This window comes from Schistocerca nitens, chromosome 8 (assembly GCF_023898315.1).
Source record: "Schistocerca nitens isolate TAMUIC-IGC-003100 chromosome 8, iqSchNite1.1, whole genome shotgun sequence".
Classification (NCBI taxonomy): domain Eukaryota; kingdom Metazoa; phylum Arthropoda; class Insecta; order Orthoptera; family Acrididae; genus Schistocerca; species Schistocerca nitens.
In genome coordinates this window covers 138,785,458-138,808,456 of record NC_064621.1, presented here as the reverse complement: position 1 = coordinate 138,808,456, position 22,999 = coordinate 138,785,458, and the positions used below count along the sequence as shown (strand labels likewise).

The 22,999-nt window shown below is 38.8% G+C and overlaps 1 protein-coding gene across 4 annotated transcripts in view; it reads right to left on the bottom strand.

Moving 5' to 3' along the window:
• Nucleotides 1-22,045, bottom strand: part of LOC126198650 (elongation of very long chain fatty acids protein 4-like) — a 44,434-nt gene extending 22,389 nt beyond the window's left edge. The window contains exons 1-4 of one of the 4 annotated variants that reach the window (XM_049935114.1): nucleotides 21,894-22,045; nucleotides 16,933-17,014; nucleotides 12,781-12,968; nucleotides 11,698-11,778 (exon numbers count right to left, since the gene is read on the bottom strand). In XM_049935114.1, the coding sequence (XP_049791071.1) occupies nucleotides 11,698-11,778; nucleotides 12,781-12,968; nucleotides 16,933-17,008 (345 nt within the window). In that variant the 5' untranslated portion in view covers nucleotides 17,009-17,014; nucleotides 21,894-22,045. Of the gene's footprint in view, nucleotides 1-11,697; nucleotides 11,779-12,780; nucleotides 12,969-16,932; nucleotides 17,015-18,783; nucleotides 18,947-21,893 lie in introns of those variants that run through there. The other 3 variants (XM_049935115.1, XM_049935117.1, XM_049935116.1) reach the window with 3 other exon arrangements.
• Nucleotides 22,046-22,999: the final 954 nt, after the last annotated feature.

Genomic DNA, 22,999 nt, shown 5'->3' with positions numbered 1-22,999 from the left:
GAAAGAATGAAGAAATATTGTTCATAAACAAAGGAACAACATATAAAGAAATGGCTGATTCATTAGGCTCCAAAGAGGGTGAAGTGAAAGAAGAAAAAACAGAAGAAAGCACATTGTGTTCCACTTTGTTTATTACAATATTCTGGACCCAACTTAATTACAAGCTAGTTGCTGAAAAAGAATGCAACATTTTTAATTGCGAGTAAAAGGTGACCAATGGAAAAAACTGATTACTGGACTAATTGACTTGATTTTCACTATTATATTTCTATACTTAACAGTTAAAATCTTAAGGTCCCATGACATTGGGGACATTAGAAATTTATTTATTTGGTTGTTATTGTTTAGTCTCATGCTTCTTATGATATACAAAATGTACAAGATATACGACAATATTATGTAAACACATTACACAGGATACATTAGAGAAAATAAACACACAAAAATGTTTCATACCTTCCTTATAAAATTGGTCACATTAAAACAGAAGGAAATTTTGTCAGCTAATCAAATATTTAAGGTCTTAATAATACAAATAAATGAAAGCCACTAACTGTAAAATACTATTAAGCAGCATTTACACTAAAAGGTACTTCACTGTTACAAATAAGTATAAAAATTACTTGAAATACAAATAAAATGTAAAAGTTCTTCTCAGCATAAAAAATTGTACAGGACAGCAAAAATATAAGGTACTCATATGAGATATGAGTACTTAGATATAGACTCTCCCCCATTTATGCCACTGACTAGTGCAGTTCCCATTTCTCTCCACGAACTTGTCAACAGAGTAGAAAATATTTTTGGTAAGTTGATCTTTAACATTTTTCCTAAATGTGCTTTTCTTCTTTCTTATGGTAAAGGGTAGTTTGTTGTAGAGTAACTTTCTCATGTTTCTTATTCCAGCAGTAGAGCATCTGCTCACTCCTTGAACTGTTACATGACTGTCTCCAGTAGTTCTTTTATTATATCTATCAATTTTTTTGTTTGTTTCAAAGAGGTATAAATTTTTTTGAATGAGACAGATAGCTACTGTGATACAAATGCAGGGAGCTGGCAATATGTTTAGTTCCTGAACCATTGGTTTGACTGTTGTTTGTGAAGATACACCTTTAATTGGTTTGTTTTTTTTTTTTTTTTTTTTTTTTTTTTTTTTTTTTTTTTTTTTTTTTTTTTTTTTTTTTTGCATTAAGAATACTTTTCTGTTGATGCCACCCAGAAAGGTAGGCTGCATGGAAGTTGTGAATGGGCTGAACCATAGTATGCTGTTTGCATTGTATTAATGCCACAGGATTGACCAAAACTTCTGGAATCTTAGCAGAGGCTGCTTCATTTCTTTAGCAGTTTATCTCTGTGTGCATCCCACTGCAAAGAATTATCAGCCTATCTACCCAAGAATTTAGAGAATTGATGGTTGTTCAGTTTTAGTGTCTTCTAGTTCTACTGGAAATTTGTGGGTTGGCTGTTGTCTGGGCAGACAGCATAACATGTGTGCTTGTTTGCTAGTAATCAATAATGACCTTTTTGAAGAGCCAGGACAGTAGCCTGCTAATACTATCAGTAAGCTCAGTTCTTGTTTGGTGAATTGATGCACCATGAAACAACAAATACAAATTTGTATGATCAGCAAACACAACTAGACGAGCATCAGGCAGATTGAGAGTGAGATCATTTATAAAGTCAAGAGAGAGAAGGGGTCCCAATATTGTACCTACTGAGTCCTGCGGCACACCACAGTTGATCCGATCTTTTTCTGATCAAATTTTTCATTTAGTGGGGACAGATTTCTACCACCCGTTCCAAATAAAATAACACTGGGGCAGTTGCAATTTAAAGGTATGTATGACTGCAGTTTGATACATGTAACAAAAAATTGTAGGGTTGCAGTAAGTGGCTTTGTTCCACTCTTGGTCAATATAAATTGTTTACCAGGGGAGTTAAAACAGGTCATAGAAATAACTATCAGTGGCTACAAATGCTTGGTGTCTAGAGTCCTATTTAAATTAGATGGTATTTGACAATGAGTGGCTGGACTGCTCCCACTAACAATACACCAGTATTAGCTGTATTGGCATTGCTGACTCCCAAGGTTTTGCCACCTTCACTGTGCAAAATATTGTATCTGCCAATTCTAAAGTAGCAAACTTTTCCAAATGCCAAACTTTCACCTATCTCAAGAAGAAATGTAACTCAGACATTAATGAAAATTGGAACAGATTTTTTTAAAGATACTTTTAGAAACTGTATAGGCCTGTATCATAGTGAATTTTGCCATTTTTACATAATTTCTGTGAGAGATATTTGTTATGAGCTATATATTGGGGAGGGGAGGGGAGGGGAGGGGAGGGGAGGGGAGGAGCAAAGGTCTTTTCCAATGTTTATACTTAACAAATGCAGTGTGATACAAAACTTATTACAAACATTTATTGCTGAGTGGGATACTTTGGTAATAAATGGAAAAAATGCATTTCAATGAATCAATGATTTTTGAGATATGATGTGATAAATTTGAAATTGTTTTCTATCGGGAAAGATTCAGCCATTGTGGAAGTTTTATAACAACAACAGCAGTAACACTTACAGTAAATACAGGTATAGCAACAATGAATCCTGTTACAGCTGATGCTTCTTCAACAACAACTGCCACTGTCATAATGGTGAAATGATATACGTCTACATAGATACTCTGCAATCAATCATACAGCGCATGGTGGAGGGTACCCTATACCACTACTAGTCATTTCCTTTCCTGTACCACTGACAAATAAAACAAGGGGAAAATGACTGTCTATATGCCTCCATATGAACCCAAATTTCTTGTATCTTATCTTTGTGGTCCTTACATGCAACATATGTTAGAGGCAGTAGAATCATTCTGCAGTTAGCTTCAAATGCCAGTTCTCTAAATTTTCTCAATAGCATTCCTCTAAAAGAATGTCACCTTCTCCCCAGAGATCCCCATCTGAGTTCCCAAAGCACCTCTGTAATACTTGTGTGTTATTTGAACCTACCAGTAACAAATATAGCAGTCTGCCTCTGAATTGCTTCAGTGTCTTCCTTTAATCCAAGCTGGAATGGATCCCAAACACTGGAGCAATACTGAAAAACAGTTGCACTAGTGTCCTATATGTCCTATATGTTGTGCTGAGTGAGAGCTTCATGATAAATGCAAACGAGGTCAGGGGCCAATGCCATAGAGTACACTTTGAAAAGCTGAAGTGGGATTCCATTTTGACAAGGTGAGCTATATGTTTTCAACTCTTTCAGTTGTTTCTCTATGTCAGTGATGCTTATTACTGTGTCATCCATACAAGAGTCTGTTCGATGTTCAAATGGTGGTATGTTTGTACGATTCTACTGTATGAATAATTTCTTGAACATGAAATTTAAAACTTATGTTTTTGTTTTGCTATCTGCTACACCAGACTGGTCAACAAGGGATTGGATGGAAGCCTTAGACCCACTTAGCAACTTTACACAGGACCAGAATTTTCTTGAGTTCTATGCCAGACCTTTTGCTGAGGTATGACAGTGGTAGTAGTTGTATGTTTCATGCAGAGGTCTTTTCACAGATGCACAAATCTCTATTAACCTTTGCTTGTCATCATTTGCACATTCTCTTTTGAACTGAGAGCGCAACAGCCTCTGCTTCCTCAGCATTTTCCGAATCTTGTTATTAAATCATGGTGGGTCTTTCTCATTCTTAATCCACTTAATAGGCACATAATTTTCCAGGGCATGATTTACTATCTGCTTAAACTTTACCCATAATTTCTCTACATTCATCTTGTTGGAACTACGTGATGTCAATTCACTAAGTGAGATGCTAATAACTACTTATCTGCTCTTCCTAGCAGAAACACTCTCCTAGCCTGCTTAACTGATTTATCCATTTTTGTAGCCATAGTTGCTGTAATTACATGATTGCTAATCCTTGTTTCTATACTGATGTTATAGATGATGTCTGGCCTATTTGTAGCTACAAGATTTAAGATCTTTCCATTGCATGTGGGCTATCAAACTACCCTCTGCAATGAATCAGTCAGACATCTGAGTCTATACTCAGTGTAATTGGACACAGATAACCAACTGGCAGTAGGAGAAACACACACACACACACAAACACAAACAATCTCTCTCTCTCTCTCTCTCTCTCTCTCTCTCTCTCTCTCTCTCTCCAACCATCTTTCTGAGCCAATGGCTCTTTCTTCCAGCAGAAGAGTTCATGGGGAAGGATGAGGGATGAAGGAAAAGGACTGGAGAAGTTTAGGAAAAGTGGTAAAGTTCAAAAAAGTGGAAGGTCTTCCACCTTTAAACTCTCAGGTTTTCAAATATCATCCAAGGCAGTCCCCAGTAATCAGTCTTTCCTTCTCATCCCTTCTGGTAAGTCTACCCTGACCTGGGGTTCTGGGTGACCTTTCCAAACTGTACCACTTTTCCTAAAATTCACTGTTACACTCAAATTCGACCTTAACTGAGGCAATATTTTTGTCAACTGCACTGTACATTTCCTGCCTATGGCCTCTGATCTGTCTTTCTGATACACATTCCTTTACCCACTAAATATCTCAGAGCTTTCCTCTTCAGGTTTCAGCTAGCTCTTGGTCCCAAAAATAGTCTGAGCATGAGAACTTTCCTAGAGGTCACAAAATTCGGGAACTTTGTTATGAATACTTTGAAAATTTACTGATAAAATTTTTATAAAGTACCTTTATTCTGAATGTGGTCTGACTTCCCTTGCTGCCTATCAACTGGTGAACGTTCATCAGAGAAACTCAAACTACCACCTAGCCTAAAAAAACCCCAACAGCACTCCACAAGTACTCTTGTTACCCGAGTAACTGCTTTCTTTGTGTAGTGCACCCTTGGCCTATCAAAGATAGTCCTACAAATCCCCAATCAATAATGCAGTTCTAGAAGTCTGCAGTGGGTTGAGATCCTTCACTTGGCACCAAACTAAAGGACCCTAATCAACTCTGGGAACAACGCTGCAGATTGTGAAGCCCGCTTTTATCCCATGTATGAGGCCAACAGCCTTCACTTCTACCAGCTGCCTGTATGAACTGAGGACCGCCTCAGAACCCATACAACAGGCATCTTTGGTGATGATGTGACTTGCAGACGACTGCATCCTGCACACTAGATAGCTGCAGATTAGGCCACCTTCACTACTCGGATGAGGTCCTGTAGCAGACATACCAAGTGCAGGTGCTCCATGATGCACCTAATGTTAGAGATCTCAGTAACTAGTAAAACTCCCCCCCCCCCCCCCCCCCCCTGCACCTACTCAGACACTGCTCAAGGGGTGGCCACCTGTTTACTGACAGGGGCAGTGGACAAGGCCAGACAGCCAGTATCCACATTGGTCTTCTGCCATGAGCGATATGAATGTGTTATTACTACCCATCACTCATTCTGCTGTGAGGGTGGATCCACCACGTTGCATACACTAGGAGGTGCCCCAGCAGCAGAGCCCATGGACAAAACGAGTGACACCTGAGGTGCCCCATGCAACATGCCAGATTCTCTGCCACCACCAAACCCTGAGGCAGCAGCCTGAAGGTGACTGACCATAGCCAGAATCAAACAATGGAAACTCCAAGTAGGTCTATCAACAATGTAGGAAAAGATAAATTGCTACTTACTGTAAAGAAGACACATCAAGTTGCAGACAGGCATGATTAAAACACACTCACATGTATCTTTCGGCCACAGCCTTCATCACACACACACACACACACACACACACACACACACGGCCAGCATCTCAGGCCGGAATCAGCATTCAGCTGTTCATGAACTGTGGCCAGCTCCTCCTGCGACTGCACACAGCATGCACACATCCTACTCCTAGCAAGACTAACTGAAGAAGTAAATTATAAAAACAGACATAATCCTTGATAAGGAACTTGCTACTCTCCTGATTTGTCACCAATGGACACATGCTTCAGTGAGCCATGTAGCAGACAGTTCAGAAGAAATGAAAACTGCAATACTGCCTGGATTTACACTTACAAAATGTGAGCTTACACCTCTTAAACAGAAAAACTCACATGAAATTCAAGAAATATTCCATGAGGAAAACAATGGAAAAGGTATCAGCCAGGACAGGTGAAATGGTGGTTTGCCAGTCTACTTCTTCAAAGCTTATACTTAGCAAAATCAGAGCCATACAAAACTTATTAGAAACATTTATTGCTGAGTGGGATACTTTGATAATAAATGGAAAAAAGGCTCTTTTCAATTAATTCAGTCATTTTTACGATATGGCATGGTAAGTCTGAAACTGTTTTCTGTACAGGGACGATCCAGCCACCACAGAACTGCTGAAAGTTTTATAACAGCAGTATGATTAATGGTAAATACAACAACAATAGCATCAGAAACAAAAGCAGCTTCAACAGCAACAGAGTAACTGATAATACACCACTGGTCCAGCAACAACAGCAACAATGGATAATGCTACAGCTGATAGTTCAGCAGCAACACCTGCCACTGTCACAACAGTGAAATGATAGTTTCTAGCAACTTTTTTAGTGTACTACACTGCCAATTCTGTCTCGGACTCATAGATACCATGCAGGGCTTTTAACTTTCAAGCTCACAAACAGGAAGGAATATTAGGGTTTAATGTCACATCGACAATGTCATTAGAGACACAGTATGAGCTTGGATTGCTGAAGGAAATCAGTTGGGCCCTTTCAAAGGAACCACTTCAACATTCACATCAAGAAATTTTGGAGAGATCACCAAAAACCTACATTTACACGGCTTGATGGGGATTTTAATTGCTGTCCTCCCAAATACAAGTTCACAGCCTTACCGCTGTTCCACCTCACTGATTCACAGGCTCACAAGGCACTTGACAAACATTAACACTTCTTTCTTTTATCAGTAGGACAGAAGTTGTCACCATTATTATAGAACATCTGTTATGAGAGTGATATAATGTCCACGGCATTTACAGCACTTCAGCAAAAGCTGTATTTTTGAGGCACATTTATGTCACATCAACTCTGCCAGCTTCCTTTTGAGCCACTAATCAGTCAAACAAATAGAGAATTGCCATATGGCCATTTGCAGGAAGTTCAGTTATCTTATAACTGTTGTTTGTTGCATGGTGTCCAGGGCTGGCCACACAGAATGCTTCCTGTACATTATTTGGCAAACAGAAACACTGGGAACTTTTTGCTTTGAGAAGAAGTGCAGACAGCACTACTCACATACAAACAAACTAATGACAGTTTATGTGGTTTGTGACATGAAAAATGTTAAATTACATGCATTCTCAACCATTTCAGCATTCATAAAGAAAGTTATTTTCCAGATGAATAAGGGGGCTACTACTTCATTCAGGACTCTCTCTGTAACAAAAAGTAGGTTGTCTTTGTCTGGAACTAGTCATGGTCTATGGCAAGCACAAGTTCACTATTTACAGCAGAATGATAATCACTGCTTGTCCAGAGGCCAGTGGTTCAACTAGCACATCCACAAGGTGACAAAATCTATTATCTTACAACCACACAAACAGAAAGAATGTTACTATGAGCAATAAAACTTTCAACAGAAGCATGAGAACTAAGTGACCTAATGATGAATGTGCATATGTGTTGGCCTGTCAACTAAAGCCTGACAAAATATATAAGGAATCTTGTACAAAAATATATTGTAGAAGAATTCTGATCAGTCACACCAACATAATGCTGTGCACCTCTGTCTTCACAAAATGCCCTTGACAAAATAATGCAGCATAATGCTGTAATAAGTATGCTAATAAGTGCAGAATTGAAGTTGTGACAGAACTCAGAGTGGACATAATTTTCTTCCAGGAACAATACTCCAAAGATGGTCAACTCAGATGCATTCTTCCATAAACAGTAACAATTAATGGTGACCAAATGCCAATGCCTGCCATAACAGTACTAAATAAATACATTGTAAAAGCCAAAATAGGTTGCCACCATGTCAAGCACACAATAGAAACAGATATCTCATGGGGACATACAAACCGAGTCACAGCGTCTCTCTCTCTATGCACAGTACTCTGATAATACTGAACCAAATGTACTTTACATTAGGAGCACTCTACAATATGCAAGACACAAAAGCCTGTAGTAAATTGGTGTTATGGCACTCCCACACTACTGATGATACAGTTAGAAGCGTAAATGACACACTACACAAACAGAATTTACACATTATTAACAGAGAGGAGCAGCCACATACCTTTTAAGGAGACCCAGGACTTCAAAGTAACACTGATATCTCTGTCATAAATAATAATGCCCTGACACAAATAGGAGACTGGACTATTTTCAAAATCTGCACACGAAGTGATCATAATGTGCTTACAATAAAAACCCAGATCCACAATGTTTCAGATTATGTATCTACAGAGAGATTTTTACACTGTAAATCATACCTGTTTGTCCTCTGCGAAACATAATACGAAATGTGGATTACAAAATCCTTACATTGACTGAACTGATACAGATGGCACAAAAATCAGCAATACCACATACAAACAATAAACCAAAACAACATTAAAAAATCCCATAGTTACATGAGCTCAATCCCATATTTACATGAACTCACAAAGCCAAGAAAACAAACAAGGCAAAATTAGAAAATACTACAAATAAGTAAACAGTGCTAAAATACTAGTAGGTCTACAGGTATAGAGAGATGAAGAATAGATACAGAACTGCCATTATCCATACAAAAGAACATCATTGGGACTACTTTACACAAAAACAATTACATTAATACATTTAAGGATTAGCTTACAAAATTTTAATGGAAACAATCATAATCCCTCTGATTTTGTGAACACTGAGACAAGATAATGGCACATCAGTGCACAGGTGGAGAGGACTGTAAAAACTGAGCAGCAAAACACAGATCTACAGATTCTCATTAACTTGTGAGCAGCACCAGAATGTAACTACAGAACAGAAGATGCACTTGTTCTTTCCACAAGAGGAGGTTGTGTAAGTGATAACAAGAATAAGGGGAAAAAAGCCCCTGGACCTGCTGGTGTCCATGTGGAAGTCCTACAACACATTGCACTACTCAGTACCTCATTCCGAATGGGGAACCTGAACAAGACTCAGTGACTGCGGAGAATAGCAACAGTGCAGAAAATAGCAAACACTGTAGTTATTAAGAAGGGCACAGATAAAGACCTAACCAATACAAAATCATACTGGTCAGTTTGCTTCTGAACTCACTTGCAAACGTCCAAGAACACCTTTGGTGTGACAGATTAAGTTACACAGTGAGCTAACGGGACTTATCCCACACCAATACTGATTTCAGAAAAAAAACAAATCAATTGATGAAGTGTTAAACCAAGCACTCTTGTAAAGTAGACAACAGAGATCAGAAATATGTAACAACCATAATGATAGACATCACAGGCACCTTTGACAACCTCCAGGAGCCTTTGATGTTCATGCATCTTAGGAAGCTGTGAGTCTGGCCACCCTGTGGCACAGCCTGTTGGGTTGCTGGGTGGCGTGCAGCCAACCAGAAAGTGGTCAAAAGGCTAACTACTAGATGCCCACAAGAACTGATCTGTGGGCAGCCCATCCTCCGGAATCTAGCAATACAAACCCTTTTATATCTCATGGAGATCCATGACTGCACCAATGGAATCTTAGCATATACCAACAACCTGTTGGTAACATTTTCAGTAGACTCTTGAGCACAAGTCAAGGGGAAAAAAGCCAGTGGTATACTGCAACATGTGAACAACTACTGTACACAAAATAAACAAATGACTGCCCCAAACAAAATACTTTCCTCCTATTTAGAGGTAGACTCATTAAAAAGTCTACTGATGAAACTTGTAAACAGAAGCACAGGGTGAAAACAGATGACTAGATAACCAAGAATTATGATTGAAGAAGGACTATCTTTCAAGACCCACATACAAACTACAGCAGGGAAGGCTGAATAGAACTACAAACACTGGGAAGAATAAAAAATACAGATTACAGACTCCCACTAATACATGTGAGAATATACTACTGTGCAGTCACTGATCCATTACATGCTTTGCGGCAAGCAAATGGGCACATAAACTTTGCTGCCAACAAACAGAACTACTATGAGATGCAGGCAGGAGAGTGTGCTTCTACAGATATCAGGTGCTTTTAGAGCTACATTGCTGGAAGTCCTTTGTGGGATCTTTGTGTCTATACTGCTGGCAACTGGTGTAGTGAGATTTCTTGACATGGCATAAAAAATAAAAAGCAGTAGTTTTATATTTTCAAATATTATTTGGGAAATTTTAGTCAAGAGTTATAAGCCCAAACTATGTCATGACATGTGCTTAAAAGTGAATAACACAACTTAAAGAACTTTTTTGTAGGTTTGATGATTAAGACTATATATCTGAGCAATGGGATATTTGCAACACTGGTAATCATTCAAAATGGGCAAGTATTGATTTATTCATGGCAGTGCCACATTAAACTCTATTCAACCCAACCATACATATAGTCATCTTAATAATGTAATAGATGACTGGGTTTCTGTATTGAGGAGGTTAAGACTACCCTCCTCTACCAATCCTGAATAAAAAGTGAGTACTTTATCCATATCATTTGTTATAATGATACTTCAGAATAAAATCTGATTAAGGTAGGAACAAGCAGCATGAGTAAAATGAACTGTTGCTTGAAAAATCAGTTTTAGCTGAACTGTGATCTACATAACCACAATATAAGACACAAAAATAATTTTCTTGTTTGCCTCCTTGTCTGGGGTTTAGAGTAGAGTGATGTACTCTGGTACAAAAGTATTCAACAACTTCCCACCTAACACACATCATGAGCTATTCCTACTTGTTATTGCACAATTAGGTTCAAGGATTGACAAGTTCTTTAAGCTGTCAATAAGATATAGGCAACATCTTTCAGTGTAGCAGATTTCTCTCTAATTTACTAGATTAAATTTAGCTGGAATATGCATGAACAGTGTTAAGCAGTACAGGAATAGTTAACGCCTGTTGCTAACATAATACATGGATTAAATGTCTATGATTTGCTTGCCTTTTGTTAATATAAAACTTGGTTTCTTTTACATCCCAGAAGGTTCTCCTTCTTGATGGGATCCATGGAACATGATGGATGAATTACTAACTGAAGGTGTACATGAAGTGCTAAATGCCTTTTTTCTAGAGACAGACAAACTATCTAGTCATTTGAAGACAAAGATATCACAGCATTATAGTAATCAATCTTTCACTCCGCACTGGAGCATACACTGTTAAGAAACTTTGACTGGCTAAAACTGGTTACCAGAATGGAACCAGATGTCTCAGCTGGTAAGAATAACAATGGCCTGATACAGAGTTCAGGTCCATTACACAGTTAAAATAAGAATGTTAGCTGAAACTTCCTGGCAGATTAAAACTGTGTGCCAGACCAAGACTCGAACTCGGGACCTTTGCCTTTCGTGGGCAGGTGCTCTACCAATTGAGCTACCCAAGCACAACTCACGCCCCGTCCTCACAGCTTCAATCACGCCAGTACGTCATCTCCTACCTTCCAAACTTCACAGAAGCTCTCCTGCGAAGTGCATACTCCACTGTAGAGTGAGAATTTCATTCAAGAATGCTAGCTGCTTATACATTTTCAGTTCACTGAAGGACAACCAAGAATATAAGTTATAGTTCATCATGAAACTCACCCTCAGTTCTTCTGGACTCCTCAGTCTTGTAATTGGTTGGCAGAAATAATTGTATCTAAGTTTTATTGATGCTAACAGAAGCTGTAATGATAAAACGGAGTATTATTCATAAAGATTGTGAAGGCATGTTACAAAACAGAAGGTACATGCAGATATTTTGTTTAAGATTAGAAATCTGAGGAAATAGATTAGCAGAATTTCTTTCAAATCTTTTCTGCTTAAAAGTTAGAAAATAACAGACAAGAGCATGAGAAATGAGTTTATTGTCCAATATTTACTATCCTATAGTCATTAAATTCTGATGTGTTTAAATTTTTGAAACACTAAATATTTAAAATTTTGGACAATGTATAAGTGAGACTTTTTTAACAACCTTCAGTTGTAATTTCAAGTGGGTACCAGTTATTCCCTTTATATAAGACCTTTTGCATGAATTTCTGTAATTATCTTCTGAACTACACTTAAAGAAAGAAATATACAGTAAAAATTTGGATGGTCAGTTGGGCTTCAGATTAATGGTAGACAGGTGTTCCCCAATTTAATTTCACTTGAAATATCTGTCACATATATTAAGAATGTGACCTTTGAATTCAGGTAATCTGTGGTGGTGTTTTCTTCTGTTGACTGAAAAGTTGGGTTCGTCCTCAAAAGTGTGCAGTGCATGTCCAGCACAATAGGTAAAATTTTCACATCTGTTGGCTCTTGGACATTTACATTTATATCTATCTGATCAATAATTTCTTTTTGACTTCTTGTGTTTTATAGTTTATACCCAACATTAAAGGAACACTAACTTTCTCACAGATCATAATGTCTAAAATTTTGTGGCAACATGAATTTAGCATGTGATTCATTGCTTTCATTACAAAATGTTTTTTAAATAACAATAATGGAAACTCCAGGGTAGAGAAAAAGATAAAATAAGGGAAAGGCAACCATTTACTTGTAGAGGTCTGGTGTGTGGTACAAAGAAACACATAACAGTTAACACCAGTTTTTGAGATCCTGCGCTTTTTGTAGTGAGCGTGTAACTATTCACACACACAGCCACACAGTTTAGTATCTAAGAAAGCTGAATCTTACCTCAAAAGCAATGTAGAAATTCAATGCAGCCATGGCTAGATTGTAAGGCACAAGTGCCCATCGTAGGTTAAAAGGCTTTCGATTCCTCATCAAACGTGGACCGATCCAGACAATGAGCAAATACAAGGCAGTGTATATGATAGTCGGGATGGGGGAGTCGACCAGTGGCCATCCTCGTGTGCGGTGGTCTGAAATAATGCATCATTAAATTATGCTTACTTATTAATGAAGTAACAGTACACTGTGTTATTTGCTATACTTGAGTGATAAAATGTAACAACTGTTATGACTTCAGGAAAGGAAGCTCACCAGCCAACATTACAGAAGCAATTCAGAAGCAGATACAATTTCATTGTATCTTATAAACAGTAAGTGGCTATGCAGTATATTAATTGTTTGTGTGAATGTGCTGCAAACTCTTAAGGTAACTTATCTCATATGTACAAACAACAGAATATTTAGGACAGATCAAAAAGTTATGAAATACAGGAAGAAATGAATATGGTCTGAACAATAATAGACAAGACTAATGAGTATTTTGTTGGCCACAGGGAATGACCAGAAGGAGAAATGATATTGACAGTGTAGAATGTACTTGGCTATTGCCAGCTGAGAGTGTTTGGTGCATCACATAATTTCGTTAGCAGAAATGCTATACAACATAATATCTGTGTTCTTACTATATTTGTCATTTTACATAAAGTGAACTGTGTATATGGCTTTAGTGGCCAGGAGACCCCATTGGGGATATTTGGCTGCATAATGCAAGTCTTTTTGTTTGATATCACTTCAGCAAGTTGCACATTATTAATGATGAAATGATGATAAGGACAACCCATACACACCCCCAGTCCTGAGCAGAGAAAATCACCAGCCCAGCCGGGGTCCCGTGATCAAGAGTTAGCAAATGCTAACCACAAGATCACAAGCTGGTGGCGGTCATTTTACATAATACCTGGGCATAATTACATTCTGTAAGATACATAACAAGTGCCATTGATGTTAACACATCATTCAGTCATCTCCATGTCCAGAGAATCTGGAAGTCTGCTATTTTAGCAACTCTTAATAAGGTAGATTCTGGTAGCCTAGCAATTGCAAGAGCATGATACAAACTATCTGTTGTTAAAGCTTCTAGAAGGAGTATGAGCATGTGATGCCCCATGCAAAGAGTTGCTTCTGACAGAGAATATAGCAAGGAGGGATATCTAAAATTAGGTATCACAAGCACCTCTGTTTTTAATTGAATATTAGTCTGCACTCTGAAAAAAAGTCAGTTGACACTCAAGCATAGATGAAGGGACACCATTCAGGCAGAGTGTTGTATAAAACTGTATGGGATTAGATATACTACAGATAATAGTTATTAATTCTTGATTGCAGATTCCTTATAAACAGTACTTTCAGTTCTGTTAGTGATTAATATCTGTGCAATTTTGGTGACAGAAATATATGTTATTGTAAATAAAATACATAAAGACATCGCAACTTTGAAAAAAAAAAAAAGAAAAAAAAAACCTAGCAACATATCACTTCCAGGTCTTACTACAGCCACATTTTTCAAAAATATTACTAGAATGAACAATCCTTTGCAGGAACAAAGCAGTAATTTTGATCATGGAAGTGTCTGAACTTAGCTGAATGTAGAGGTAATCTCTAGCAGTTTACATGTAGAAGGAGAAAAATAACTGAGGTGTCTTGCAGACTGTCCATCATGTAAGGCCAGAATATAACTACAGTGGAGAGAGAAGCAGGGCTATGAATTCTAGTTGATGTTCTGGCTGTCAAATTCAGTGATATGTGAGTTCTATCAAAACTCATCTTGGGTGTTGTCTGAGTAACTCATGGCGTGCACACCATCTCCTCATGTCATGGACATAGTAACCAAGCTAGGATGGTAATAATTAAAACAAAGGTGTTTTTTGTTGTGGTGAGATCATCTCACAAAATTTCAATCACCAAATTTCTCGCAAAACTTCAATCACCAACTTTCTCCTCCGACTGTGGAAATATGTTATTGATTCCAGCCTACATAGGGATAAATGATCATCATAATAAAATAAGAAAAATCAGAGCTTGTACAGAAAGATCTAAGTGTTCATTTTCCCCATACACTGTTAGAAATGGAATGGTAGAGAAACAGTCTGGTGGTGGTTCAAAGAACCATCTACCAGGCACTTCAGTGTGAATTTCAGAGTTGTCATGCTAGATGTAGATATACTGACTGAGATGGTGCATTGGTAAGACACTAGAGACTTGTTCAGGAAGACGACAATTCAGATCCCCAATCATTCCGATTTAGGTTTTCCTTGATTTCCCCAAGTAGCATGAAGGTGAATACTGGGTTTGTTCTTTTGAGAGATGCTGCTTATATCCTTCCTCGTTCTGAAACTTCGCTGTATCTCTAATGGCATTATCATCAGTTAAACACTAATTTTCCTTCCTTATCAAAATTAATGTTGGTTGTGGGAAGACATTAGATGTCATACACCTATAAGACCATTAAATTGTTAATCAACCCAAGCCATGAAAATGAAGTGCAGAATTTTTTAATCATAAAGATGGATGAGCTCATTATCATTTGAATCTTCACTGATCATCTGATTGTGAAGTAACCTATTACAAAATGACACCTACCCATTTCCATAAAAAAAATCTCAATATACAGATTGTGGTGTCACCGCCAGACACCACACTTGCTAGGTGGTAGCCTTTAAATCGGCTGCGGTCCGGTAGTATACGTTGGACCCGCGTGTCGCCACTGTCAGTGATTGCAGACCGAGCGCCACCACACGGCAGGTCTACAGAGACATCCTGGAACTCGCCCCAGTTGTACAGCCGACTTTGCTAGCGATGCTACACTGACAAACACGCTCTCATTTGCCGAGACGATAGTTAGCATAGCCTTCAGCTACGTCATTTGCTACGACCTAGCAAGGCGCCATTACCAGTTATATTGAGCTTATTATTAATGTACCGTCAAGAGCGATGTACACCGATTATGGATTAAAGTTAAGTATTCTACCAGTTTCCTCCTATTTTGTTAGTCTTATTTCTCTGACCTGTTCCAGACCTCACGCCAGTCTGCGTGTAATTAAACGCGTGCATTTCGGCCTCTTCTAGCAACACGGTGTTGGCTCTTCTGCCAACACAGTACAGATTAAAGTTCCTTTTCAAACACACACATTACTATGTCACATTACTTGGAAATAATTCTGAAAGTTGTGAAACTATTCATGAATTTTTACACAAATATGTAATCAACAATCAGAGTTTACAATTGACAACAGCTAACCTACTAATAAATTATGAGTGGATGACACGTGTGCACCCACAGACTGACTTGGTGTGTATTTCTTTTATTTATTTGCAACATGCTCCATTACAGTATTTGTAATACTATGTGCATGTATTGTGTATGTGTATTGGAATTAGTGTAATATTTGTACTATGTGATAATGAAGTAAGGGAGAGGGTGAAACCTGGTGGCAGCACATAGCCTACTCCTCGCAAATAGCATCAAGGGGGCTGCCAAGCTTAACGTCCCCTATCCGATGAGTGGATCACAATCAACAGTGTCACATGCCCTCACTTCATTAGACACTGTGGAGAGGTTGGGTATTTAAACTAGGACACTGGCACAAATTCTGGTTATCAGGAACTTTACGCTACCATCTCTCATTCCCTTGCTGGCCAAATAATGGCAGTGAAAATTTTTTCCAGCACTAGGATTCGAACCCACTTACCTCTGGCTCGAGTGCCACTCTATAAGCATGTGTTTGTGACCTCAGCCGCAGAAATGGGCAGAGTGTGTGTGTGTGTGTGTGTGTGTGTGTGTGTGTGTGTGTGTGTGTGTGTGTGTGTGTGTGTGTGTGTGTGTGTGTGGTTGGGTTTTTTTTTTTGTAAGAGGGAAAGCTAGCATGATTTTTCAGAGCTTTCAATTGTGCTTATGTACCTCTCATCCTTCATCTGCAGATGATTCTTCACTCCTGGAATTCCCCTATTGATCATGCATGGTGATTAATACATTTTCAGATGTAAATGAATGTTGTCTGACATTTGTAATAATTGAGAAAAGAGCAATATGAATAACTGAAAATTTTATAAATTCAAATGATTGAAATTGTGAGAGTTGTACCATAATTTACTTACCAGATAAGGAAAGCGTCCACAGATAGTAGTTGTAGGCATCATAAAAAATGTTCTGTGTTGAATTTACAAATGACATTTCTGTCTGAAACAAAAAGAGAAGAAAAATGGAATATTCCAATTGGATACTTTCTACACTACATTTCTATAAACAAAGGAATGACGTTCCTTTACTCAAGTATTGTGACATGTAAACACCATGTTACAAGCTATTCCTGTGTGCTGACTGACTACTAAATGAGAGAGAAAAGGAGGCTATCTGATCTGTGACTACTATTGTAACTACACTATTTTTATATCCGTTATTATATGTCAAGTATTAATTGTCATTTATGAGAGTTAGCTTCAATATAAACAATGCTGGTCATTAGCTTTAATGTGTTTGCACTTCAAATGGTGTAATATTGATTACAGGGGAGCTGATACTTTGTAAGAAAGTTGAAAGAAATAAATCCTGCCATTTCCCCTATTGCTTTTCAGTTTCTACTATGTAATACAGATTTTTGAAAGTACGTGGATATTATGAGTGGCCTATAAGATGGGAAACTCACATGAAAATGGATATTATTCCACATTATTCCCTAGAATGCTAACAAGGATTTCAAGTGCCAGAATTCAAGTACAGTATTCAGACAATTCGTGTAAGGAATTACCTTTACATCAGAGATATGAAATGTTGTTTGGTGGTATGTTGGCTATGCTACTTCTGACAATACTTGACAATCTGTTTTCACCTCCAAAGGATTTTCTTTGCATTGAGATAAACAGAACACAATTTATGTTAGAAAGAAACTGACACATCAGTATACAAAGTTTCAATAATTAATTTTAAGTGTTGAGTATAGGTATTACTTCAGTTCCCTTAGTATCACTCCTGTATGAATCATGGAGTTAAGATTAGACTAATTACAGCATGCACAGAGGTTTTTAAGCACTGATTCTTCCCATGCTGCAGTTGTGAATGAAATGGGAAAAACACTTAAGTGGTACGAGGGGAAGGACCCTCTTTCATGCACTTCACAATGATTTTCAGAGGATGGACATAGACATAGTAGAGACAGAGAAGATGTTATTTTAGTTATTTTCTGGGAGGTAAAAGTTAAAACTGTCCTCAGCCAGAAGGTTGGTTTGAACATCACACTGCTTTACTCGGCACAATCCTATTGGAGGTGATAGGAAATTGCCTTCCTCTGACGTTTGAACTGACTTACTCAGCTTGATATACTGTATAGTCATACTCTGAACTATGGTGCAAATTGGTATTTTCCATATTGAAAATTAATTACCAGAGGTGAAAAAAGTAATAAGAGACAGAAAAAATTCTATACACTGAACTCTGAACCTAGGGATTTGTAATCTAACATTCTCCCGTTAAGCCACTGAGCCTCTTGAGGATGAAAAGATTAATAATAAATGGCAGCTAGAAGAAAACTGAAGCAATAGTTTGAGTGTTTTGGTTGAAGAAGTAAAGGCTTAAACAGTATCATCTCATGGAAATAAAATATGGGAGGTGGTCAAAAAATAATAATTTGCACATCTATAAAAGGAGAACATAAATCAACAGGAACAATGATGTGCTAAGGAAAGAGATAATTTAAAATTAGTTCATTTAACATGTTGTGGACCTTAATTGTGTCAGAATAAATGATAGACTAATGACCGTAGCAGCAACTTTGAAATAATCCAATATGATGCAGATTATGTGTTTCATAAAGTGTCTTACCATTCGTGTACAGCATTCATAGCCCTGTACCAGTACAGAGTTTGATTACAATCTTTCATACTATACTGTTATAATTCAATGATTCAAAGTTGCAAGTTTTGTTGAATGTAGAGGTGCAAATTCTAAGTTACCTTGGTAAATTATAATGTTGACTGGTACTTCTCCAAAGACCAAAAATATATAAATTGAGAGCATGTATATCATCTGTAGTAACTCACCTACAGAGATTTTAGACTATGGTGCTGGTGAGACAAGCATGAGTGCCTGTAGAGCTGGTGCAACTGAAAGTGAACTCCACAGCCAGCAGTAGGGTCAGCCACAGCTACCCCCCCCTCCTCCTCCTCCTCCCCACCCACCTATTCTACCACTGCCCCACCGCCCCCCCCCCCCCCCCCTTTCATTCATCCCTCTCTCCTGAGTTCCCTACCTTTCCTTCAGTACCTGGAACTGTTTCCTTCTGCAGATACAACAAAGGCTATGACTTTTCTCAAACCACTGTTTACAAAACTGTCTCATATGGTGACAAAGACACAAGTTTTATGAAGTACATTACTTGTAAACAATGTAGCTCACATGTATGTATGTATACTATGCAAAGTCATCTGAAATATCTTTTTGTGCACAACACATTAGAAAGTATCTTGATATTTTTATAATAAAGACAGTAGCTTGTTTTTACTGAAAGTGTTGATACTGTACAATTTATGTGCTCCATAAAATAGATATTAATCAATTTTTGTCACCCTGTAATTAAGCAAAAAACTAATTTTTGCACAGAATACCTTTCTTTTCTTTATGAATTGTACATGCTGAAAGAATAGTTAAGAGCAGAATATGCTCTAAGAATTGCTTCAGAGCCTTGCAATATATTTTTAGTGTCTGTTGTTTCTTTCACAGGAAAATATGTACATTTCTAGTTTTAGCTGTGGATTATCCTCTATCATGAAGAATGTTTGGTTTCAGATGCCAGCTGATAGTTCCACGCCACAAAATAAATGAACATGGTGTATTTACTACATCTGATTACATATGTCTTCCACCAGTAGAACCAGTGTTTGTGGTACCCATAATCTTGTTTTTAGTGGGAAAGTAAATGAAGAGGAAAATACCATTTTGTACAATGTAAAGTTTAATGTTGAGTTTTAAGAAAAATATGATGGAGGTTGAAAGGTATGTGATTCCACAGCACTAACATGTCATTGAAGCAAAGCATAATTTTCCATTGAAAGAGACAGTTGAGAGTTATATAAGGCGGAACTTCCATAATAACATAGAACACCTACTTCCCATCGGGAGAGAAAGAAAACGGAAGCAAAGAGTGCCTCGAGGAAGAATTTGTTTTCCATCTTTACATTTTTAAACCACGCGCTTCAGCTTGTTAGAATGAAAATATTATTAGTTACTTAATAACGAGTGGATCTATTCTGTCCGCTATGGTTTCTCTTAAGGGTCAACAGTATAAAATTTCGCAGACGCAGACTGTTGACGACTTCGCATTTTTGCTGATATTTTGTTTAGTGCTCAGAGGAAGGAGATTCCGCAAACCGTTAACACACTACCGGTACCCGTATTCAGTCATTTCAAACAGTTTACATTAATTTATGTAGTTCATTACAGAGGACTACTGTCTCAAAATGATAGAATATATTGCTATTTCTTGTACTTAATGTACAGCACTTTATTGTAATTACGAATCAATTACTTGAATTTGCCCGTCTTAAATCGCCCGATTGTAAATGACAGGTCGCTCTCTGTTTCCTATGTAGTTCCACAGTGTGCTACAATATAAACGGATTTCTAATGGTTCTAAGAAACTCTCCCCCAGTGTTTTGTTTCGATATTTTATTTATAATTTTACATAATTGCTACAGAGTTCTACTGAAAGGAAGCGACAGCATTAGGCCATCCGATTGTCACAGATGACAAAACACTGCGTAAGCGTTGATAGACACGAAACAATTGGTCAGGGAGTGACATCTTCCGGTCCCATAAATTCGGGGCGTTTGTCAGTCGTTCGCGTATAGCGCCAGTCAATTGGACGCATACAAAGGTGTGGAACAGGGAGAATTACAATCTTTGAGTCATATGCTGTAGCAATCATCAAAATGAAACAAACTCAAATTGTTATTTGACGGTGATATTGTATGGGGCGTATCTCTTTAGTACTAATCGTTGTGATTTGTGTGATTAACTGAAGGGGAAGCCCGCGTAGCATCGTTTTTCAAAAATTTTTGTTCTCAAACTTTTCATTCGCTGAACATACCGCGTATGCTTATTTTCTTCTAATAAACTAACACCTTACGTTAACTTATCGCGTTCCGGATGGAGCCACGTTCGACTAGGTAAATCATTCGAAATAGAATGAGGGGAACAAAAGAAACAAACGCGAAATCAAAAAACAGGTATTACGCGATGACGCAGGTTTTATCTTCCTTCCCACGACCACCGTAAAACGGATTCTGACGTTAATAACAGCGTACGTCGTCATCTGCTGCATTTGACTGTAGTCAGTGTTATTCTAACTTACGACTATTATTCATGAGGCTTAGGAGTTACACGTTTATCGAATAATCACGCTGGGTGTCAGGTATAGCATAGCAGACGGGTCTGCTAGGAAGTAGCTCGTACGATTTTGTAGCTTCTTCCGTGTTTCTTATCACACAATTACAGATTTAATCAAAATACTGGAGAGAGTCTCGAGCGACGTCCTGGCATAATGTTGCAGTGTTGGCGAGACACCAGCAGCATTTGCTAAGATGAGATTAAAGTGCTGATTTTGTAACATTGAAAGCGGAAGTACGAATGTATTATCAGAGTTGCACCATCTCCTTACTAGGATGAAATCCCACTGCAGTATCCGATGCGGGAGAAACAACAGCCCTCGAAATATTTACTCTACACGATTGCTTCCTCACTCTTATCCGAAACACTGGTAATACATAAAGTTCGAGAACTGGAACTTGTTTCATAGTGTTTTTTGACTACCAGTAACAGTATGTGTAGCCAACAAAATTTGTGTGTTCATAGGCCAAGAAAAAATGGTAAATTGCCTCAGAGAACTTTCAGAGCTGACACGTTCCCACGCCGTAGCAACTTCGGTATCGATGAGATCAGAAATCAAAAAGTACTCGCCACATACTGTACACGGTCACTGCGCTAGCAGTGGAGGACGGTGTTGGTTGTGGACAGGGTGAGTTTCACACACTGGCTAGGCACACGTGTAGGTCTGTGTGGCGCTCACCTGTGTGGGTGCGCCTGGCCGCGAGCGGCCGCACACGCTACGTCGCGTCGGATGCGCCCGGCCGGCGGCACTGGACTCTGCTCTCACGGTTCACGGCGGCAGTGCGGGCACAGCCAAGCCTCGTTCAATCGATCGATACTCTCCACGGCGAGAGGCTAGCTAGCCAGGCTGGGCTCGGAGGCAGCGCGAACGGCGCGGCGGGCTGCCGGCAGGCAGGGGCGGGGCCTGCCGCCTCTGCCGCCGCGCGTAAGCGCGTAGCGTGTGCGTGCGCACGCATCTTCCTTCTGCTGTGCGTGCGCACGCCCGCGCTTGCGTAGGACTGAGGTGCACAGCCGGCAGGGCCGCTCGGAAGCTCTTCGGGTCGGATCGCGTTCCCCGCTGCGGCGCGGAGGCTACTGTAAAATAGGTCACCGTTACGAATCTGCTTCCCTGTCAGTGAGCGCTCAAGGGCTCTCACGGTTCAGGGGCGATTTGTCCATATAGCACCTACTTCAGGCCTCGTACTGTACTGTTTATTTTTTATGGTGTGGGGGGTGGGGTGAGGGGAAGGAGGTAGGACGAATTAACCGTTAGCAATACTGGATTTATAGTAATGAGAATAAACTCTGGGCTTACGATAGTGCAATATTTTGAAAGCACCGGAAATAGATCATTGTGAAAAAACTGTGTATATTTTCGAACGTCTGAAGAACCTAACTAACCTAAGGACATCACACACATCCATGCCCGAGGCAGGATTCGAACCTGCGACCGTATCGGTCGCTCGGTTCCAGACTGTAGCGCCCAGAACCGCACGGCCACTCCAGCCGGCGAGGTGGTTGTTCTGGATACTGATTTCTCAGGATCTATGCATCCAAATTGTATGAAAATGTAATCACATGTCAGTTCTAGTATTATATATTTGTCCAATGAATACCCGTTTATCATCTGCATCTCTTGTTGGTGTAGCAATTTTAATGGCCAGTAGTGTATTTAATACTAGCGTGTCCCTCGATTCACTAATTTCAGCTTCTTCCCCAGATTTTCCTTGAGTGCTTTCATAATTTGCATTACCAATGGATTAGTTTTCTTGAGAAGGCCTGGTGTCTGGGTGGCTTGGAGTAAGC